The sequence below is a fragment of the Talpa occidentalis genome, unplaced genomic scaffold (genome assembly GCF_014898055.3).
Source record: "Talpa occidentalis isolate TD23 unplaced genomic scaffold, MPIMG_talOcc4v2.1 talOcc4.16, whole genome shotgun sequence".
Taxonomy (NCBI): Eukaryota; Metazoa; Chordata; class Mammalia; order Eulipotyphla; family Talpidae; genus Talpa; species Talpa occidentalis.
The window spans coordinates 4,487,123-4,508,527 of record NW_023601653.1 but is presented as its reverse complement, the minus strand read 5'-3'; the positions used below and the strand labels follow the sequence as shown (position 1 = coordinate 4,508,527).

The 21,405-nt window shown below is 41.4% G+C and overlaps 1 protein-coding gene across 3 annotated transcripts in view; it reads right to left on the bottom strand.

The window, feature by feature from the left end:
- ENTHD1 (ENTH domain containing 1) overlaps nt 1-19,515 on the bottom strand; it is an 80,620-nt gene extending 61,105 nt beyond the window's left edge. Inside the window, exons 1-3 of one of the 3 annotated variants that reach the window (XM_037515212.2) lie at nt 19,456-19,515; nt 14,814-15,315; nt 3,022-3,264 (exon numbers count right to left, since the gene is read on the bottom strand). In XM_037515212.2, coding sequence (XP_037371109.1) covers nt 3,022-3,264; nt 14,814-15,162 — 592 coding nt within the window. In that variant the 5' untranslated portion in view covers nt 15,163-15,315; nt 19,456-19,515. The other 2 variants (XM_037515211.1, XM_054696025.1) reach the window with 2 other exon arrangements.
- Between the last annotated feature and the right edge of the window lie 1,890 nt (nt 19,516-21,405).

Here is a 21,405-nt window from a genome sequence, read left to right as displayed (position 1 = left end):
CATCTGTCTTAATAGTAGATGCTCTAACTTTCATCTGGGTACATGGCTGCCCAGTAGAAAGCCTACATTTATCAGCCTCCCTTGCAGCTAGAAGACTCCATGTGACTAAGTGTAAGCAATATGTAAGTCAAAATGTTATTAGCAATTTCAATAAGTGTCCTTAAAAAGAAGGTGCATTCATATTTTCAACATCTTTGCTACAGATTAGAATGCAGATGTGATGGCTGAAGTGCAAGCAGCTAGCTTGGATCATGAAATGGAATCACATGCTGCTGGTGAGTTTGGTGGAACAACAAGGCAGAAAGAGCCATGGGTCCTCAACATCATAAAGAGTGATGCCAGTCTAAGAATGCCTAATTCTGGATTATTTCAAAAGAGAGAAGTCCTATAATGTTTAAGCCATGACTATTTTTGTGGCCTCTAATATTATCACTTATGGGTGTGCCAATTTCTAACTGATCCACCAATCTCCGAGTTCTCATTTACTAATTCTGTCTCACTAAGAATGACCCAATTTCTTTTCCTATATTACACACACACACAAATTGTCAGTTTCCTCTCTCTTCCTTTCAAATACAGCTTTAGATTTAAATGCTACGTGGAAAGGCTTAGTATTAGTAAGCCTGCCTAATCCAATTACTCTGTTTTGAATACAAACACACACCTTTATATATCTAGTATGTATGTGCATAAATGGTAACGGAAAAACTAGGTTTTGAAATAATGTAACAGATTTTTAACAAATTTACATTCACTTTAAATAGTTCTCTTACTATAGATTCACTTCAGTGATAAGATCAGTGACCAAAACTCTTTTTAACATCATTTCTTGAAACAGATTTGCAAGCTCATTGCTAGATATAACCTCCACGGGAGCAGAAACACACCCCATTTCTTAGAACAGTGTTTGGCAAATCGTCAGCTGGTGCTCAATACATGTTGGTAGTATTAAAAAATTGTAGTAAATCTTCATTTGAAAGTAGACTTTTTTAAGTAGTCAGAAGTAATTCAGAGCTCAGTCTAGTAAGATATGTTACAAAGCTAGAGAATATCATTTTGGATTGTTTTAAAAAGCAGTGCCTATAAAGCAATAAACTAGATTTCCTTGTATGAATCATAAAAATGGCTCAGAGTTGAGCTACTCTTGTAGCAATTTAAGAACTCATTTTCCTTGCTTTCAGCTAAGCATGACAAGTTCACTCCAGTTTCAGAACGTTTGCACCTGCTATACCTCTGCCTGGGATACCCCAGATAAACACACATTGCTCCCCCACTTCATTCAGGTCTCTACTTAAATATTCACCTTCCTCCAAAAAGCCCTCCAGCACTACCCCTCCTAAAATAAAGTCTCCCTATCACTCTCTGTCCCCTGACTCTGCTCCCCTTCTCTTTATAGGACTTGTCATTATTTGACATAATGTTTTATATCTGCTTTGTTTATGTGTGATTCATATATTTGTCTCTGTCACTAGAATATTTGCTCCAAGATGAAAGAGATTTTGATTTATTCACTGGTATAGCTCCAAATTCTGCTAGATAGCCAGACTTCAAATAATAAATATGTTAACCATACATTTATAATGAAGAGGGAAAAAATGGAGAAAGGAACTGTAAGAAATACAGCAGAGAAGTAGTAAAAGGGGTGAGGAAACTCTGGATGAGTCATAATTCGTTATTTTACCCTGTTATTCCTTTATCATGTCAGTTTGAATTTAAGGCTTCTGTGAGAAAATTTCAGAATGGGTCTCTCTTTTGGAAATGTAGTTCAACAGGTATGGAAAGCTACCAGAAAAGGGTTCCAGTCCCTCTAGAAGCACTGAGTGGCGTTTACTATTAGAATTACAATGGCTTTCTCATCTTTCCACGTCCTTAGAAGTGTAAACTGAGTAACCTCTGAAAATGAGGTTGCCTGAGTCAGGCAAGTACTTTAACAGCAGGAGGAGTCTGTGTTGGTATGACTATTAACATTTTTTAAATAATGTTTGGATGATCTATTCATAGTGTATACAGCAGTTACCCCTTACAGAACTGCAGAGAGCACCATCCCTGACATGTATTTGTTTCCTATGCATACCTAACGTAAAGTTTCATTTTTAAAAATGCCCACGAAGAGATTAACAGTAGCAGCTAATAAAATGGAACAACTATAACAACATGCTGTAATAAAAGTTATGTAAACGTGGTCTTTCTTGCTCTCAAAATACCTTGTTGTACATATTTTCGGACTCTGGTTGACCGCAGGTTAACTAAAACCACAGAAAGCAAAACTGAATGGGGAGATTACGGTACTGTAGAATCTTGCTTAATAGATGTTTGTGATAAAGCTAGGAGGCAAACCTCTGAAAACACCTGCAAGTGTGTTACACCGATGACCTTCACTACTTATGGCACAAAGTTTAGAGAAGTCACATTTCATTAACACACAATTTAAGATTAATGCAGTGTTGATGCACAGCTTTTCAGCAAGCTTTGTACTGGAGAAGTAAGGGCAAAGTGTCATTTCTCGATGTTTTAACAAATATGGCAGAAAAAATATTTCCTTTCTCCTACTGATTTCTATTATAAATAAGTCCCCCCCTTTTGAAAAGCTCAGTTGTTCAGATGTAAAGCTTTAGGAATGGGTCATGTCACACAGGCACTGTTGTGGAAGAGATTTAGAGCACTGTCAGAATTTAGAAGCACATTTTAGAAAACGTCGATTTCCTCATTTGCCAGAATCTAGTCTAAAGGCACACATACCCAGGCCGCGAGGTATTAAACTCTATTAAAATCTCCAAACTGAATCACGACGCCTAGTAGAGTACTCACTAGTTTGATGCCTTTTAAACTCCAAAACATTTCAACTGAATCCCAGGTAATCACATTCAGAAAAGTCATAAATTTTCTACTGAATAAGTCTTCATTTTGTTCTCTACAGTGCTACGTCTGCTGGAAGCGCAGTACCAGCAGTTTGAGCACGTTAGTACTAAAACCCTATGCTCAGTACCTACTGCATTTTAGGCCAGTGTTCCTTCTACGTACTTTTACTGCGGAGCCTTGCAACCTTACGAAGCTTATACTTCTTCTCAGAAGCAGGAATTTCTGGGGTGGGGGCAGAAGCGCATGCTGTGGGTGAGTTTCCTGTACTGGGTGATCTTTTGGGAAACGTCATAGAATAGGAGGTCCGGCGTCGAGTCCGACTCGCCACTTCCCTCTCTTTATACAGCAACTGTTCATCCATCAGCAGTGTTATGACTTGCTTAGATTTTTCCCGGATATAATAACCTGAAAAATACAGTGAATTTGCTTAGAAAAGAAAGTATTAGTTAAGACGACACTTAGTTTTTATTCTAAGGAAAATTAGGACAAAATGAAAGATGAGAAAACTAAAAGTCCTGGAGCAAACAAGAAGGGAAATGCAAATTTCATTTGAGGGCCTCCCTGGTGGCGCAAGGGGTTAAACACAACCTATGAAGCTGTCTGCAGCCACTGTAGCACAAGTTCGATCCCCGGCCAGGGAGATACCCACATGGCGCAGCAGACCTCTCCTGTCTCCCCGCAGCTCCCTTCAGCAGTGTATTTCAGTAGATCTGCCTGTTCTGCTCCCCACTCTGTCTCTGGTGACTCCTCTCACCCCCCACACCTCTGGCCTGTATCCCAGTTCTTGTACGCATAAATAAATAAATCTTTAAAAAAATAAAATAAATTTCATTTGAATGATCAACACACTCCTTTTCTAATACTTCAAGAAGCAAATAAAAATATGAAATCATATCATACATTGATAATACATTTTCCACGTTAAATATGCTACTGAATTTTCCTTTTAAAAGTAATACCTACTATGCAATAAATGAGCTACATCGGCCTCAGAGAAGAGGAATCAACTAGACCTAAACATGCTGACCAAGGTGTACGTCCATGACATATGGCTGAAGATTTAAACTATATGTACAGTATGATCAAATATGTAAAGCACAGGTGACATAAGCTACTATGTAAGTACCAATTAGAAAGAAGCAGATAAAGAAATACATGGATGGATGGATGGACAGAGAGACGGAAGAATGGATGAATAGATGGATGGCTGCATGAGCAGACTGCTGTGTACCCACAACACCTAGTATCTGCTGCTTTGGAGAGGTACCACTGGGGTGGAACATGAGAAGGGAGGCAATAGGCTTTTCTTTGGTATAACATCCTACCAGACGCCATCAGCAGAGTGCCAGAGCATGGCCAAGAGCTGAGTGCCAAGCACAGCATTGCCCCTCACCATCCGTGCCGCTCTGAGCAGGCCAGGAGATCTGCTGGGTCTGACTTTCTTATCTGACACCGGTGTATGCACGTTGTATAAGCACTTGTTCAGTCTAACTCACAGATATGAAAGTATATTCACTCAAATATATGATATTATTCTCCTCACCCTCTCCCATGACAAATAATAAAGGACATCACTTACCTCTCCACATCTTGGGACCAGCTCATTTCTTCTCAAGTCACCTTCTAGAAGCAAACTGAAGAGTCCCTAAAGATCCAGTACCATGTTTCTTTTGGCTCCATGTGTGATGAATTAAAAGTTAATGTTTCTAATTACAATTTACTAGTAACAGAGGTCATTAGAAGTGGTGAAACTCAGGGTATATTCAGATGATAGGGCCAATGAGGTGCTCTACCTGCCAGCCACTTCCTCAAGGATTAGTATCAACAGTCAGAAGCCTTTCCTCATGTTGCCATCTTTTCCAAGATCATTTTATCTAATCTCACTTCTTAATCATTACCAAAATTCTGTTGTAACTGCTTCATATTTCTACTTTCCCTTGTCCACCCTCTCCTCTAGTCACTCTGGCTGCCTATTTTGCAATCCCACCCCACTCCTGATCACCTTAGAATGTCATGCTAGCTGTTACTTCTGAAAGGAACTTTTGTATGGCGAGATTCCTAATTCATTCAGGTTTCCACTCAAATGTCCCCTCCTCAGTGATGCCTTCCTTCTACCCACCTCTCTAAAATAGCCCCATCCCCAACTTGAACAGCTAAAGCAATCGTGAAAGAAAGGAAAAATGGAGGAATCATGTTACCTGATTTTAAACTATATTATAAAGCAACAATAATTTAAACAGGATACTTGGAATGTAAACAGACATACTGATCTATGGAACAGAACCAAAAGCACAGAAATAAATGCAGGCACATATCCACACCAAATTTATGAAAAAAGAGCCAATGGTGTTGGGAAAACTGGACAGTGACATGTAAAAGAATGAAGTTGGCGCTCTAACTCCATACATACACACACACACACACACACATACACAGGCACGCACAATTAAAATTGGATTAAAGACTTGGATATAAGACCTGAAACCATAAATATAGAAGAAAGCATAGGCAATATGTCCCATGACATTAATGATAATGGGGGGGGGGGCGGGGAGCAATCCCTGTGGCAAAGGAAATGAAAGCCCAAATAAACAATTGGGATTATATCAAATTAAAAATTGTTTACACGGCCAAAAAAAAAAAATTAGACTAAAAAGACAATGTACTGAATAGGAGAAGATATTTACATATCACACAACCAAGAGGGATTAATATCCAAGGCACACAAAGAAATCCTTTACCTTAACAAAAAACGAAATTAAAACGTGGGCAGAAAATCCTAACAGACATATTTCCACAGAGGATACACAGATGGCCAACAGACAGGAAAACACGTCATCACCACTTTTAGCAAGGGCAATGCAAATCAATACCACCTCCAGGGATCGCCTCACATCTGTAAGAACAGCACACATCAAAAGACTCCTAACAACAAGTTCTGGAGAGGATGCGAGGAAGAGGAGCTCTTAGGCACTGTTAGTAGGAATGAAAACAGATGCAGCCATTTTGGAAAGTGGTGTGAACTATTTTGAAAACTCTAAGTAGAAGCTCCACATGATCCAGCAGCTGGGCACCTATCTGAAGAACACGAAGCCATGAATTTAAAAAAATTTATGCGCCACATTTACCGCAGCATTATTTATGGTAACTGAGTCACAGAAGCAACCTAAGTGCCACTGACAGATGATTGGGTGAGATGCTGCGGTCTGTACATGCAATAGGACACGCTTCAGCTGTAAGGAAAGATGAAATTCTGCCATTTGCAGCAAAATGGAAGGAGCTTGAGAGGATAATGTGAAGCAAAATTAACCAGAAAAATACTGGATGATTTCATGTATGTGGGGAATATAAGGACTCAAAGCAGATGAACTGATAAAGCAAAATAAACATAAACCAATGAACAGTGGAAAACTGAGGTTACTAGAAGGACAAGGTTGGGAGGCGGGGAACGGTACAGGTGGGGTAAGGGATGGTAATGGGAATCTTATTTTCTTCCCAAAATAATAAAATAAAATTTGAATAAGTCCCCCCAAGCCCCACTCCATTATTCTATCCCTTTATTCTGCCTTTTCACTTCAGCATTTATCACCACCTAATAGTGTATGATACATGTATTTGTGTTCTTGTTACTGTCAGAGACTCTCATTCACCCAGTATCTTCATTGTCTATAAAAATGATTGGCACATAGCAGTTAATACATATTTACCAGTGAATAAACTGATAAAGGACCAGATTTACCCTTGATATATGCAAAGGGAATCAGAGGGATGAAAGATAGTGAGTGCCTGTTTATAACTTAGCTACCTGGGAAAATTGCTTGGCATGAAATCATTTCTTGCAACACCTCTTATTAGAATAGAGATGGAAATTACGGGACAGACGTGGAGACCGCTGTTTGGAGTCTGCGTGGATTGGTGGGCTTTGCGGGCAGCTGGGAGAGTTCAAGGGAGAAGCAGGTACACTAAGGACACAGGCGGCTGCGGCGAGGGAGGACTTCTCCCTGAACATCAGGGCCCGCCTTGGGAGCAGGCTGCAGCCCCGGGAAGGTCTGGGCACAGCATCCACCAAAAATAGGGCAGAAACCATCCAGAAGGGAAGGGCCCAATCAAGGGTGCCCACTGCCCTGGCGACCTGTCCACCATCAAGATGCTGGGGTCCCAACCTGCCTGTTCTAAAGCATCAAAATGGAAAGTGAAAAAATCCAAGACAAACCCAGGCCAACCAGATGTGTTAATTATGACAACAGAAACAACAGGATGGTTACTCATGCTAACAAATGTATTTCTAAAAAGAAAGGAAGGAGGACATGCTACTAAAACAGAATCATAGTGGAAACAGAATAAACTTAGGCAACAACTGCTTTGTGTCTGGGAGAGAAAGAAAGAAAAAAGGGGGAAGCATAGAAGGGGCTGGGGGGTGCAAGGGGGGGAAGTGAGGTAGTCAAGGCACAGGGATGGGGAGAGGAGACATCTCTGAAACAAGAAAATAAACTATGTAAAGGCCAATATGCAAGGATATTATGTAAAACATCTCAAGATAAGAAGGTTTCTCCTATCTTAGGGCTGCTCCCACAGGCACTGGACCAGGGCTGCTCCCTCCACACTGCTCCCACAGGCACTGGGCCAGTCGGCACTCCCACGCCATGGACGAGGGTTCCTGCTCTCCACCTCTTCGCCAGCACTTGTTCCTGGTCTTTTTAATATGGGCCAGTCTCACTTCCCTGATGGTGAGGGATGACGAGACTTTTTCGTGTCCCTATCGGTTGTCTTCTTTGGAGAAGCGTCTATTTAGCTCTTCTGCCCACTTTTGGATTGGGGTCTTTGGTTTTTTATTGAGTTGTGTGTTATCTCAATGATAAAAAATTAAAATTAAAAGAAGATGAAAAGGTCATTATTTGAAGTGAAGGTTAAAATGAAAATAAAGCTATGTACTGTCCTAAATTAGGATCACTGGGTTATAAATGACAGAAACTCAATTTGGACGGGTTAGGACAAAAGCCATGGGAAAATCAGGGGCGGAAACTGGACTTCTGGTACAAATGAAGCAGACACAGAAATTACTAGACCTCGTCTTCCCTCTCCACTCACCGCTGCTCCTGTCTGTGTCTTGCCTTTATTTTCTCCTCTTGCAAATTGTTTTCTTCCATCTGGATATAAGGAGGGCCTCAGACAGCTCCAGATCCACACCTCTGCCACATAAGCAGTTTTCTTTTCCTTCACTGAAAAATCCAGGAGACTGTCTCTGAGTGGCCCAGCTTGAGAGTCACAGGCCCGTCACTGTGGCTACAGGGAGGTGGCTGCAGTGGGCCCCCAGGAGGAGGACACCACAGCCTGAAGGGAAGAGTAACAGGACTGAGACATGGGTGAGTAGAATGCCAACCTGAGGAGGACTAAGACATACACTCCCTGAAGCAACTGTGCAACAGAGCAGGAGAGGAAGACACACACTTCTGCCGTCACCAGTTCATTTCTTGAACACTCAGGTTTCAAGAAAATTTCTAAGCAGCAGAGGCACAGGTGAGATCGAGGTCCCTAAACCAGGTGACTCCTGGTAAAAAAAAAAAAAAAAAAAAAAAAAAAACCATCAAGGAACTGAAGAGGATGTGCTAATCAACTTGGGTGCAGGCAAAGAAAGTCTTACTGACAAAGTAAAACATCACCTGAGTCTTGAAGAGCAAGAAAAGGCCAGTCCCATGGAGCCCGGCAGAGTGCTGGGCAGAGGAGGCCCCTCAGAGTTCAGCCCACAGGAAAGCCTCTGGAGGGCTAGCACCTCTCCTGGCCTCCACATACCCCAGCCCCAATGTCACACTCCGAGAGCACCCACACTGGTCTTGACAGTACTTCCAGTTCCTAATTGGCTTTTTATCTGGGAAATGTCTTTTTCCTCAGAATGCGATACCCTGGAGGGCCAGAACTACTTATAAGCTTAAGAGACACTCAGGAAGAACTGTTTGCTAAATAAATGAATACACAGGCTGAGGAAAACAGCCCAGGTGCGGTGTGGTGGGGGTGGGGGTCTATAGAACTTCCCAAGGCGCTCTCAGGGCCTGAGTCCTGAGCATCTTCCTGAGCCTCCTGAAGAGATTCAAAGATCCCGGGGACTGCACTGTGCCAGCAGGAAAGACACACCAGACTCGCAGAAAAGCAGAACTGGGGTTCAAATGGCAGTTAGAAAGCATCTTGATAACCCTCTCTCGCCTCTTGGCCTACCAACCTATCACAACATACTCTTTTCCTTTATTCTTTGCTCAATGAATTTCACCTCCATGCTAAGCTGCAAATATGAGCACTGACCTCCCCCAATTCAGCCCCAGCCAGCTCCGCGAGTGTGCCTGCGGAAGAGCTCCTGGCCTCCCTCTCCCTCAGTCCAGGCCCTGATCATTTGTTGCCTGTGGTGTTCTAAATTATTCACTTACCCTTAATGTCCCTTCCAGCCTACTCTCCACAGTGCCTTCAGGGGCAGGCACAGGGGTGGGGAGAGGAGCCCCAAGCAGTGTATCTGAACAAGCTATTTTCACACTGAAAAACCTCCGTCAAGTTGGCACAATGAGTTCATGCTTCAAAGTCCCCCTCTGCTCTGCTCCAAATACACAGCAACAATGGACATCAGCACTCTCAGAAACAAGAAAAAAACCTTCAGAAATACAAGAGAAGCCACCAGCGGTGAGCAGGGCCGAAGCCGAGGGGGCCGCTGTGCTGTTGCCCCTGCGGCAGTCGTTGGGCTCCTCGGGTGTCAGGCAGAGCCGCGGTCCCTCTTTGATGTCGGGGGCACCGTGTTTGTGAGAGAAGGCTGGGAAGAAAAGAAAAAGAAATAAAGAACCCAGATGCTTACTGCCTCCTGGGCTATAACTTATTTGCAGCTGCCGGTCTAGAAGCAGAAGGATGCGCAGCCCTGAGGACTGGAACTAAACTAAGGCCCCTGCCGGCTCAGGACTTGCGTGAGACCCTGGCGCTCTCAGGGCCTGAGTCCTGAGCCTCTTCCCAAGGGCTGTGCTGGGAGCGCCTCAGGCTCTGGGACGTGGGAACTGAAAAAACCAACGTGCAGGGGAAAGTGAGCGTGGGTGGATGGCGAAAGCCTCTCTCTCAAAATAAGCCTGAAAACTAAAATTCTAACATTGATTTTTTAAAAATCTAGTGTTGAGAGAGGTAGCGAATAAAGCAGCTGAAATGTAAACGCACTCCAAATGAAAGCCCTGTTCTACAGGTTTTTCCATAAATAAAAATTCTACATTCATAGCTACATAATCCTGTAACAAAGATGTTTAAATAAATATGATTAACTGGAATCATATCCATGGCAAGGAATATGAAATTATATATTAAAAAACCAGGCAGAAATAAAACAAGAACAGATGAACAGGCAAGAAGAGCCAATTAAAAATCCCTAGGAATGAAAACAACAGTCATTGGGATTACAAAGAAAAACCCTCAACAATCCAAGATAAACTTCAGAACCTAACAGTTGGAGAGAGAATTGGTAAGAAAAGAATACTACTAAGGAATTCTCCAAAGTACAGCACAGAGAAGCAACAAGATTAATTAATATGAGGAACTTTCTGGGATGACAGAAATGCTCTTTATTTTAATATGGGCGATGGTTACACTTATCAAAACTCATCAACCTGTCCAATTACGATCTGTGCATTTTATGCTATATAAGTTACATCTCAATCAAGCATGTTAGCAGTAGAAATTTATTTTAAAAAGTAATTTATAGCAAAGAAATGGAAATTTTTATTGTTATTTTTGTTTATTTTTGTTTTTATGTTATTAAAGGAGTCAACACTAACATATTTTTATGTTCCTGAAAGAAATTCAATTGCTAAAAGTATAAAAATAAAAATCCTAAGATATTAATCATCCATTTATCAAAGATATATTGAGAGACCCTATTCCCGAGTGATGTACTAAGTGCTAGAGATACTGTTCATGTCTTTAAGAAATTCAGTTTTGCAGGCATCCCTGGTGGCGCAAGGGGTAGGACGCAACCTATGAAGCTATCCACAGCCACTGCAGCGTGATCTCGGACGGCCAGGGAGCAACCCACATGACGCAGCAGACCTCTCCTGACTCGCCCACTGCTCCCCTCACCAGTGTGTTTCAGTCAGTCTGCCTGTTCTGTTCCCCGCTCTGTCTCTGGTGACTCCTCTACCCGCCCCCACCCCCCACACACACCTCTGGCCTGTACCCAGCTCTTGTATGCATAAATAATCTTTAAATAAAAAAGAAATTCAGTTTTGCAAGGGATATAGATATGTATATAAAAGTGTCCCAAGAGAGTACACAGGAGCGTGGACGTAAAGGTTTTTACCTGAGAACGTCACGGAGGCACAGGACTACCGGCTGGAGCCCCTGCGCGCTCTGCGGGAACACGGCATCCTGGCTGGTGAGGCTGGGCCTAACATGTAATGGGCCCTAAATCTATGATAAAAGCAATGGACCAGCTGTGTCTAGCTTTTTTTTTAACCTAAATAACTCTGAAATACTTGCAAAAAAGGCTAAAATTTTAGTTCCTGTCCCAGATTAGTGAACAGATTTAATTCCATTCTCAACCTATTCTACCTTCCTCGTGTTTCTACTTATAACTAGTCCAGGACTTGGTCAAGACTGCGGACATGACACAGGTTGAGAAGGTGGAGGAGAAGGAAGAGCATGATTGGGATTGGCCAGCACCATTCACTCAATCGTTCAATACAGCAATACAGACATGGGTTCTGGAGCCCAAACATCTAAATAGCCATCTCGGCTTTGTCACTAACTAGCTCTGATTCTTAGCTGCCTCAGTAAAACAGGGCCAACACCACAACCTAATTCGAAGGGTTATTATAAAGATTGACTGAGTTAACAAATTCAATGTGTTTAGAACAGTGCTTGTCATATCACTAAATTCCATAAACTTTGTTTGCAAACAGAGAGGGCTCAAAAGGTTGGGAAATAAAGAATAAACTTATTTTTAAATGATGCTAGTTCACCTAAAAATAGTGTGTTCAACATATTTTTCTATAAATTCTAGATATTTTCAGGTGAAGTGCCTTTAAATGTAAAGCAATGCATCCAAATAATCTAAAAAATGCAACGGTGTCTCGCAAAAGTCTAGAAACACAAAGAAAATTATTTACTGTACATTTTTTCAGAGGAACAATTAAACTCAATGCTTTAAATTTAGAAACAGTTCACCTGAAAGAGCGTCTGGTGATTGAAGAAAAACATCGAGAACATTACTTGAAAATGTTAACATGTTAAAAATGAGTTTTGCTATGTCTTTTCCCAACTTTTCCCTCCTGTAATATTACTATAATTCATGAGTGAGCACTTCTGTCATGCTGGAGATGGAGCATGGACAAAGCAGAAATAAAATTTCCTGGTCCTCATAAAACTTATTTTTCATAAGAATAGACAATAAGTAAGTAATAAAATCAAATATTCCCTATGTCAGATGACATGGTCTCATATGGGAGAAAGCTTAAGGAATGTAAAAGAGAAAAAACTATTATAGCTAACAAGTAAGTTCAGCAAAATAGTAGCATACAGGTTAATATCCAGAATATATAAAGAAGTCTTCGAAGTCAACAATAAAAAAAACAAGTAACTCAGTTAAGAAAGGAAAAATGATCTGAATAGATGTTTCTCCAAAGAAGATAACTGGTCCACAGGACATGAAAAGATGCTCAACACCATTAGTTTTGGGGCTGTGTAAATAAAAACCATGATGAGATACCTTCACACCCAGTGCGATAACTATAATCCAAAGGGCGAACCACAACAAGTGTTGGCAAGGAGAAATAGAAACTTCTCACCTCACCGGTGGGAATGTAAAATGGTGCAGCTGCTAAGTTTAGTGATTCCTCAAAAAGCTAAACATTGAATTACTCATATGATCCAGTCATTGCATTCTAAGTATACACTTAAACCGATACTTGTATACTAATTTCACTGCAGTGTTACTCACAACAGCCAAAGGTGGAATCAATCCAAGACTTCATCAATAGATAAATAAATAAAATGTAGCATATACATGCAACAGAGTATTACTCAGCTATAAAGGGAAGGAAGTTCTGACAAGCCCTATAATGTGGATGAATCTGGAGGTCACTATCGTAAGTGAAATAAATCAGACACTGAAGAATCTTAAATGCTTACTGGTAAGTGGAAGAAACCAATCTGAAAAGGACTAATACTTTATGATTCCATTTATATGAACTGCCCAGAATTTTATAGAAATTTTATAGGAACAGAAAGTAGATTAGAGGATAGTTAGTACTTAAGGGATAAGAGTTTCTGTTTGTGGTAATGAAAAGGTTTTAAAAATAGTAGTGATGATTGCACAATATTGTGAATGTAAATGCCACTGAATTTTATACTTAAAATGGCAAATTTTATTATATATTTATCACAATTAAATACACACGCAGGCACACACACACACTCCAAAATCTACAGGAATATATGCTCAAATGGGGAATTGTATGGTAATTATATCTCAATCAAGTTAGTTTTTTTTTTTTTTTTTAAGTGAAGAGGGGAAAAAAACAAATGAGTTCTCAAGCTATAAAAAGACATGGAAGAACCTTCCATGCATATTGCTAAGGGAAAGAACCCAGTTTGGAAAAGCTGCATATTGTATGATCCAACTATACGACACTCTGGAAAAGGCAAAACTAGAGAGACAATGAAAAGATGAGAGGCTGCCAGGGGTTCGGGAGCGAGGAGGAGGGTAGGTGGGGCACAGGCCTCATCGTCTTCACATGTTCTGTGAGACCCTGGGATGGCAGATCCTTGGCACGGCATATGCATTTTCTTAAACCCACAGGACTGCAGGCCCCAAAGAACCAGCCTCCTGTAAATCAAGGAATTTAGCTAATAATAACGTGTCGATATTGGTTTGTCAATTGCAACAAATGTACCCTCCTAATGCAAGATGCTAATAGAAGAACCTGCGTGTGGGTGGGAAGGGCATGTGGGAACTCTCTGCATAATTTTTCTGTAAACCTAAAACTGCTCTAAAACACAGTCTATTTTAAAAACGTACACTTAACACAGAGACGGCACTGAATTTTATCCTCTCCTCATGATTCATAAGACTATTCACTTTAAACACAACTTATAATTTTACATTCGATGGGGAGGAAGTGCTGATTCTGTCCCGGCGCAGCATCTCAGCAGCACTGAATCATCCCGGTGCCGTGTTCTGTCCCCCTTCCCCTACTTCACCTCCTCCTCCACCCCCGACAAAATTATCTTATGACCTAAATTTTGGTATTCATATAACTACCTCCATCGAGATAATCTTTGAAGATTCCATAGTCTTTGAAAACACTTTCTTACATTTATGACTAAATTCCAGGCGAATTATAATTATGAATTACAGTGATATTATTCTACCAAACTGCCATGCCTCCTGTTTTATTCACTTTGTTCATCTTCTATGAAGTATCATTTTATGAGGAACCTATATGTGTTAGCTTTACACATCCTTTTGGAAAAAAAGGGAGTCAGTTTTCTCTAAGGCACTCAAGAATAACCACAAAGGACCAAGCTGGAAGCCAAAACTGTCCCAGAGGAAAGGTAATACATAGAAGAACAACTTTCTCTACCTCCCAGTTTAAAATGACCCCCTCCTGGGACCTCCTTGGTGGCTTAAGGGGTTAAGTCGCAGCACTATGAAGCTATCAGCAGTCACTGCAGCTGGAGTTCGATCACCCGCGAGGGAGGTGACCCACATGGCACGGCAGACCTCTCCTGTCTCACCCGCTGCTCCCCTCAGAAGTGTATTTCACTCAATCTGCCTGTTCTGTTCCCCACTCTGTCTCTGGTGAATCCCCCCACACCTCTGGCCTGTATCCCAGTTCTTGTAGGCATAAATAAATCTTTAAAAAAAAATAAAAATAAAGTGACCCCCCCTCCCAAACTCGAAATGGCTGCTGGCACACTGCATAAATTTCCTTAACTGTTACCTTGGTCTTTCCCAGCTTCATCTACGTGCTGAAAGTCTTTTAGTGTTTGAAGGTTACAGAACCCCTCTCTGCAAAGCTGGATAACTTTCTTTGATCCATTCTTGATGAGATAATCCATCAGCGTCAGGGACTTATACACATGGCGCCAGTTCTTCCCATGGTCACTGAGTCTCTGCCACAGCATATTCATAATCTCTGAGAGAGAAATTGTGTTGAAAGTCAGGTCACTGATATCTAACATCAGAGAACTGGAAGGACCCCAAGGGTCATTAGAAGTCGCTTCCCTGACTTTTACTTCAGCATCTGTGTAATTTTTCATGAAGTTTTTCACTTGCCTCCTGAATGCCATTAGTCAGACAAGTTGGAAGATGAGATACGGGTAAGGGTAACGGAAGAGGAGTTAATGTGCTTGGTTTATAAAATCCTGGCGAGGTCACCTGTCCCCAGTTCAGCTGCTTCCCAAATCAAATGATTCATCTCCATCGGATAATGTATCAATTTCCTACAAAGGAAAGCACAAAAGAGGGTTAAAGATTTTTAAAACATCTATAAAAGACCAAATCAATCTGAAAAATCGAGATTTTGTTTCTAAATCAACCCTGACTTACATCAGTCAAAATTGAAGGTGGCATATCATATAAACCTTCCTAGGAACAGTATGGGAAATCTCTCATAAGGGGTTGGTCTACAGTATTTCAAGAAACATAGGTGGTCTTTCTAATCTTCAATGTCTCCACAGAAAATATCGTTCAATTGTCATTATGAGCGTGACTTGGAAGGTGGATAAGTTAGCATAAGAAAACAACTTTCACTGACATCTCATTCTGAAGATTTGTTATCATATATGAAAAAATTATGTCCTGAAAGTAATTAAGATGCTGAAAATGGAGTGTAAGAGTCATCAAGTGGCTGTATGGTTGTATCCTTGTTAGAACTACTAGTCCTCAAAATCCGATCTACATGTCTGACCTTATTAAAAGGAGGAACGGTTATTAAGACAAGTAGCTGCCCCTCAGTGGACATCTAACTCACAGCATGCTAGACCAATATTTCAGTCCTGGTCACACTAGTAAGTTGGAGGAAAAGGCTAAATGACTCTCTTTACTGAATTTTAGAATAAAAGTATGAGTTTAGGATTAAACAATGTCAACAGTATGATTCAAATAGCGTAAGGATTTCCTGAAAACCTAAAAGGGTCAGCAATTATCTCTCAGATTTCAAAACCAAAGGCAGACAAAGATGGGAAATACATTAAAACTTGAGTCTCCAATTTTTAAATGATGTTTGTGAATATCAATTTGTAGTTCATAGTAAATCATTCCCTTCCTTCTTTTCCATTACTTTGCTTTAAGGTAGCTCAGCCGGTTGGCAGTTGCCCTAGCAACTACTCACCACTGATGGCCACAGCATAGCGTCCTAAATTGATTTTAAGCCTGATGAGCATCCAGATCCAATGAAGCCTCAACAATCTATAATCAGATTTTACTACAGAAACTGCCCACATAACAAAAGAAAATCATTAAAATCCATAACAAATGCGTTTTGTTATTTTTGGTTTTGTTTCTCTTCCTTGACCTTCTCAAGTCCTAGCTCAGGCTTGATTAATTTCTCTGTGTGCATTTAAGGGAGATATAAATTTTCAGAAGCATCCTAATGAACTATCACTTCCTTCTTAAAAAATAAGAGGGGATAATTAACTCTCAAAAAAAGTCCAATGCATCCTCAAATAAGCAAGATAGAAAATGGACCCATTTAATTAAGATTTCTCAAAAAGAGACTATCAACAACTCTAGGAAGAAAGAGAACTGGCATGTTTTTACATTTTTCTGCTTTTCTCTCTGGTTTGAACTACAAATACAGGCATTTTTATCTGACTTCACTCCTACAGTGAAAAGCTGATTTATAATGTGTTTCAATAAGCTATTAAAATTTTCAACCATGAGGGTTTTCTTTTTCTATTGTCCTTTTTTCCCCTCCACCAAGCTCACTGAATGCAGAGATGCTCTGTGACACTGGCTTAGAGCAACAAATATTGATCTGTTTCCTCACAAGTCTATTTAAAAAAAAAAAAAAACCAACCCTGTTAGAATCATAACCTGCAGGAATTGAACAATGGTCATTAAACCTTTTTTTTCTTTTTTTGGATAGCTTCCAATCTAATTTTGGGTGTGAATAAAATCCTATTTTTTAGATTTTCCTATATTCTCTACCTGCCTTTTTAGAATTAAAAAATGATTTCTCAAATGAATTCTCTGCCCCAGACAAGTACCTAAATAATAGCCTTGGACGGATGTGCTGGACACCATACCTAAATTAAATATATTACTAACCATTAGAAACCATAAAGGAAAAGATCTGGATAAGTGAATAATTATCATTTACAAACATATGTCACTCCGTGCCAAAAACACAGAATATATAAGACACCGCTCCACTTTGATTCCTCCCGGGCTGAAGAATCAAGGAGTTCAGGTCAGCGCGTGTTGGTCTGTTGTGTTTAGACACTTGCAATGCTCACTTTATTCATACCACCAAGAACCTGAGATTGTTATGAAAGGGATGTGACATCTGAGACCAAATTTAGTGCCCACGAGTATAAATGTTCATCCTGAATCTTGGTTGTCGGCTACCCAAGTCCCTAATAATACTACGAAATGGAGAAAAGTAAGATATTTCAATCCACAAATCTGAGTCACGTCCTCTGAGAGGTGACGCACCTCCCTGAGCAACTACTTAGGTCTTCCCATGATTCCCCTTCAGCACCTGGCTATTTCCTTCAAGGCACGTATCAAGACTTGTGCTTACGAATGAGTCACCCACTCTCTGGCTTTCTCCACCACCAGGCTGGGAGCTCCCCGAGGGCAGGCACTTTGTCTTATTTACCAGAGGAAACTTATTGCCTAGAAGGTACTAGCAGAGAGTGGGCACTCAAGAAACAGGTGTTGAGTGAATGACCAAGTGGTGGAGAGACTGTTTTGGGAGAAACTTGCATTGATTTTATAGCTTTGGATTATAAACATGACATATATGTGTGTGTATGTATGTATGTATATAATCTAGCTCTTGCAATTGTCAAGTCAAATCCTAGAGTTTTGTGCAAATATTTTCTAATCAATAAACAAATCTGTTTATACAGGTTTGTGAAGGATACAAGAAATATAAAACATGACCCCTACATTCAAACAATATTGCTTAGTTAAGTTAGTTAAGTAGCTTTCTCTTTTATATAATACCAAAATAAACAGATGATGAGGTAGAAAAGGTCTCTTAATTTTCTTTTCAAATTTACCCACTTCCACAATGCTTTGGCTAAGGCTATTTCTTCCCCCAACTTTACCTAAAACATTACCAAGTTATATATGTTACCAAATGACACTAAACTACTGATGTACAATCTCTTCCAGGATCTCCTGAGGCCAGATGATTTGTGGAATTCAAACTCAATTTTTTTCTTTGGAAGAGTAATGCAGTGCCTGCACCACATATTACACAGTACCCTAAGACGTGAGGTCACTCTAAACAATCATCAGACACATTAACATGACTAAAAAAAAAATTGTTAATATTTGGAATAAAGATAAATGGTTGAGGTCTTGCCACCAAATGAGTTCAGCGCAGAAAATTGATTTTCAAAACTTCCTGAATTTCAAAATTATGAATGGACTGAGGAGCTGACCTGACTTTATGCAAAGACTTAGGACAATAACGACAGCAGCATCTAAAGAGATTCGAGTGCCGGGAGGCATCTCTGGAAAGAGGCATGAAGGGCAGTGCCATGAGGAGGGTGCAGCTCTCGTGTTTGTTTGCACAGTTTGTCCAGTCTGCCCCTGGACATGCGTTCTACTCAGGAGGAAACAAGATTGTTATGGGAGAATGATTACAGAGAAGACCATGGCCTCAGGAGGGGTTACTGTTCTGATGGTAAGAACACTGCAAGAGGCAGAGGACTTCTTTTTGAGTCTCCTCCTTGTGTTCATTAATTGATTCAACTGAGGTTTTTGGAGATTACCATGTAGCAGGCTCAGGAAATGGCGCAAGATGGGGCATGAGACACAACCCTCCCCTCTGGGGTAAATGGTCACTTTTTACCCAATGCCCACAATGTGCCCACACCAGGCACTCACATACCTCACCTTGTGACTAAGGATTTCAAAGGCTCTCATTTAAGGTCCTGCCCTGTCATTTTCTAATGAACAATTTCTTTAACCTCGATTCCCTCATGTCAGGATAACAATCACCACACAGGGAGGAATGTTGAGAGGAAGAAATGAGACTCCTTGGGCAAGAACTCCGAAAATGAAGGCGGAGGCTGAGAGTAATCACCTTCTGTGGCGGGTCTCTCTTTGCCAGCCTCCATTTCCCCATTCCCTCAACAATCCCTTGAGAACGCCTTCCACGGCCCAGGCGGGCCTGAGGCTGGGCACCGGCTCGCTCGGATGAATCAAACCAGAGAATGACCGCCCTGAGAGACCCACACTTACTCAGAGAGGGAGGCGGGCCCACGGAGACGCCCACAGAAGTAGGGGTGACGTGGTGGCCTCACACAGCAGGGACCGTCCCTCTCGCACACGGGCTGTGAGGGCGTCGTCACCCTCCTGCCTGCGCCTGGACAGGCCTTTCCGCGTCCCCCACAGTGCAGTACCTGAGGGAACGGTCCGAGCGTCGGGCCACTTCCCGCTCAAATGCCAGTGTCCTCGTCTCCGTCGACCAGGACCGAGAGCCACGCCCGGGCCCACTTCCGCCGCCTCACTTCCGGCGCCCGCCTTCGGGCGCTCCCGCCATCTTGTGAGGGTTGGGGGTTGTCAAGTGGAATCAAGGGGAATATCTACGTTTCACGGTCTGTTGGGCTGTGGCGCTGCTCCAACCCTCCTTCCAAAGAGTTACGTTTTATGGGCCTCCTTGGTGGCGCAAGCGGTTAAGACGCAACTGATGAAGCAATCCACAGACACTGCAGCGTCAGTTCGATCCCCGGCCAGGGAGATACCCACATGGCGCAGCAGACCTCTCCAGGCTTGCCCGCTGCTCCCCTCAGCAGTGTATTTCACTCTGTCTCTGGTGAATCTCTCACCCTCCTGCGTATCTGGCCTGTATCCTGGTTCTTGTATGCATGAATAAATAAATCTTTAAAAGAAAAATAGAAAAAAACAGGGCCTCCCTGGTGGTGCAAGGGGTTAAGCTGCAACCTATGAAGCTGTCCACAGCCACTGAAGCACGATTTCAATTCCCTGCCAGGGAGCAACTCACATGGCGCAGCAGACCTCTCCTGACCCGCCTGCTGCTCCCCTCAGCAGTGTATTTCAGTCATTCCGCCTGTACTGTTCCCCACTCTGTCTCTGGTGAATCCTCTCACCCCCTATGAATAAATAAATAAATCTTTAAAAAAAAAAAAGAATAAGTTTTACAATGTGTGTTACTAGTGTAATTTTAACTGACTAGAAATGCCATCCCTGACTAAATTCTACCTCGGAAGGACAAAGAATGAAAGAATGTTATAATAGTGTCTAGAGATGGAGGAGCAGTGTGTGTATGGGCGGGACAGAGCACCTCCAATGGTGCCCTCAGGTACCTAAGAGGGTAGTCAGAACAGCCAACTGATTTCCACTGAGTGCCCACTGTGTGCCAGGTGTCCAGCCAAGCAATAAGGATCCAGAGAACAAACCGGAGTCCTGTGCTGGGTGATTTTACAGACTAATGGAGGTGACAGACACCCATCACAGAAGACTGTGATAAGAGATAGTGTAATAAGGGAGGAGGGAGCATCTAGTCCTGCCAAGGAATACTTAAGGGTAGGTTTCACAGAAGAGTTTACATCTGAATTGAGTCTTAAAAGATGACCAGGAGTTCACTAGATAAAGCAGAGGAGACCATTAGAGGCAAAGGACACATCATGTGTACAGGCTTGAAAGCTGAGAGAGCCTATTATCCTGGTAAAACTGCAAGAACTGTGGTTACTACACTGTCGAAAAGGCTATTAGCGGAACAACAGAAGATGAAGTGGCAGAGGAGAGTTGAGTCATGAAGAACCTTGGCTGAATTACTAGGTGATTTTATCCAGCAGGCATTGAAAATATAATCAAACCCATGTTTTAAAACACATTTGGTGGCTGAGTGGATTATTGACTAGAATGGAGGAAAGACTTAGGTTTAGTAGATGAAAGTAACATTTGTTTTTAGTTCCTACTACTTCAATTCTAGTTATTTTAACAACAGCCCACTTTATTGATGCTACATGTACATAGGTAAGTATAATGCAAAATGATGGGAGATGTGAAAGAAACTGGTGTGTTATAAACAACTTAGCAGGATATAATATAGAGTATGGAGGGTAGAACTAGAGGGAAATTGAAAACTGGCCTGGAAATGGATTGTTCAGGGTCTTGGATGCCAGAGTAAGGTGTTTGGAGTTTATAAAGTAGTAAGGAGTAAGCAATAAGAATTTCGTATATTGAGTTATAGCTTATGAAAATTTCTAACATGCATATTTTATTTAAATTTCAAAGGAACTCTGAAAAGTTCCCCATTTTACAAATGAGGAAGCTGAATTTGGAGAATATACATTCATTATACATTATTGAGCACCTGCTATGTTGCA